This window comes from Colobus angolensis, unplaced genomic scaffold, assembly GCF_000951035.1.
Source record: "Colobus angolensis palliatus isolate OR3802 unplaced genomic scaffold, Cang.pa_1.0 Scaffold85, whole genome shotgun sequence".
NCBI lineage: Eukaryota > Metazoa > Chordata > Mammalia > Primates > Cercopithecidae > Colobus > Colobus angolensis.
Window position 1 is genome coordinate 7,826,568 of NW_012122376.1, and position 2,173 is coordinate 7,828,740.

At 44.1% G+C, this 2,173-nt stretch overlaps 1 protein-coding gene across 1 annotated transcript in view; it reads right to left on the reverse strand.

Moving 5' to 3' along the window:
- Positions 1-299: 299 nt before the first annotated feature.
- The window catches only part of WDR11 (WD repeat domain 11), a 63,112-nt gene continuing 61,238 nt past the window's right edge, over positions 300-2,173 (reverse strand). The window contains exon 29 of the mRNA XM_011930254.1: positions 300-1,260. Within this exon, the coding sequence (XP_011785644.1) occupies positions 1,103-1,260 (158 nt within the window). The 3' untranslated portion in view covers positions 300-1,102. The remainder of the gene's footprint in view (positions 1,261-2,173) is intronic.

A 2,173-nucleotide genomic window follows, 5' to 3' on the forward strand; every position in this document is an offset into this window, starting at 1 on the left:
GGTCAAGTGGGGACTTGGAGAACTTTTCTGTCTAGCTAGAGGAGGGAAAAGACGGAAATGCTCACCCCCTCATCTGCAAGCGCCGCGCACTAAGCCACGTGCCCACCCGGGAACTCAGAGGTAGACTTGCCCGGGGTGTGGGTGTCCTTCCTGCCCTGTGCCGTACCCATGGGATTCCCACATACAGGTTTCTCTGGATACAGCAGGAGCAGCCAGGCTTTTGAGGCTGGCCGACCACATGACGCCTGAGGAGCCAGCTCATCACCTGGCCTCATGCACAGCAATGCAGAACACAAAGGCCTGGAGGGAATTTTTTATTTATTTATCAGGTTTGTAAGTTACAGACATTTACGTTTTCAGCAACAATTTATAACAGTTACATCTCATATTTCAACTATTAGAACAGAGAGAACATTAAAGTACAAATACTTCAAAAATGAGGTTACTGTGATGTATCATAAAAGGAGTTAAAATTCAAAATATCAAAGACCTCACCTACTGAACTAAACATAAATCTTAAAACCTCCTATAGCCTCTGAGCCTGAAGCTACAAAACTTAGTGACTGCTTAAACCAAGGAATTAACAGTTCTGTGTTTTCAAGGTAAGACAACAAAAATGCTTTGGTAAGCTATCTTTAATACTAGTTTAAATGTTTCTGCCCTGTTTGTATCTTGAAACACTGTATATAAGTACAGGCACAGCATATATTTGAGAAAACACCTCACAAATTTCATTTACTATAGGTTTCTCAATCATGTTTACATTTAATCAATGAGAAAAGTGATTCAGTCTCTTGAATTTTAAGTTAAAAAAATTAAAAAGTATTTCCAGGGACTCTTAAAGCTCTCTCCAAAAGTATAAAATATTATACACTTTCAAAATCTTAAGCATTCACATTCTTTCTGAGATCAACACGGGATACAAACTCACTCCCACCATAGACGCTCGTGTGCTTTTGGGCACACGTAGCCTTAGAATAGTGGCCACACAGCGCACAGGACCCTGGACTCCTCTTCACCCTGGACTGTGGTGCTGACCACAGTCAGACCAGCCCCCTCCCGTCTGCCTTCCAGGTCAGATTCCCTGGAATTTATTAAGCTGTCACTCTTCGATGCGTTCTTCCTTGGAGGACTCAAGCTCATTTAGTAAGTCTTTGCCAGCTGCTCCAGCTTTTGAAGCAAAGAGAACTGCTCCCTGCTTAAAACCGAGGTTCTTCAAACTCCTGGCATAATCTGCATACACAGCAGTGACGAGTTTCTGTAAACCATAGCTAAGGAAAAGAAGAGTAAAAAGGGCTGTGATGAGGCTCCGCACAGGCTCCCAGAAACAGGAAAGGTGAGTTGCGTCTGCTCTGCTGGCTGCTCGGAAGGGACCTGGTGCACACAGCGGGCAGCACAGGATGAACACAGGAGCCTTTTTGTAGGCGGAGGGTGATTCCTGGCTATAGGAGGCCATGTCTCAGTCTGTACCATCATTACCTTTCGCATCAGCTGAGGCCAAAGCTTCTCCTTCCAAAGGACTCAACCAACATCCTCCCAGATTCTCCCACAACCTACACTCAACTAAAGATTGGAAGATGAATGATATGAGAAGAGAAACTTAACCTGCATATCTTCATTCCATTTGAAAGTCTGAGAGGCTGGCAGTTTGGGGGCAGATATTTATTTCTCAACATATTTATTTCAAAACCCAGTATCTGGATATTGGGTTTTTAGAAAGCCCTGCCTATTGTTTTTAAAAATTTTTTTTTTTTTTTAAATAGCCTATTGGGTACTCTGTGCTGATGCTTTGATCCTCAAAATGGATACACTGAACCAGTCACCTTCCCAATGACTAGGTACATGATCTTGAGTAGGCTCAGGCTTTAGTTTAATTTAAAAAAACCTTTCAGTGTAGGGCTGGGTGGCTCATGCCTGTAATCTCAGCACTTTGGGAGGCCAAGGTGAGAGGATCGCTTGAGCTGGAGTTTAAGACCAGCCTGGGCAGCATAGACCTGCATCACTACCAAAAAAACAAAACAAAACAAAACAACAACAAAAAACCCAGGCACAGTGGTGTGGACCTATGGTCCCAGCTACTGGGGAGGCTGAGGTGGGAGGATTGCTTGAGCCCAGGAAGTCAAGGCTGCAGTGAGCCATGATTGTGCCACTTACTCCAGTCCGGGCAGAAAAG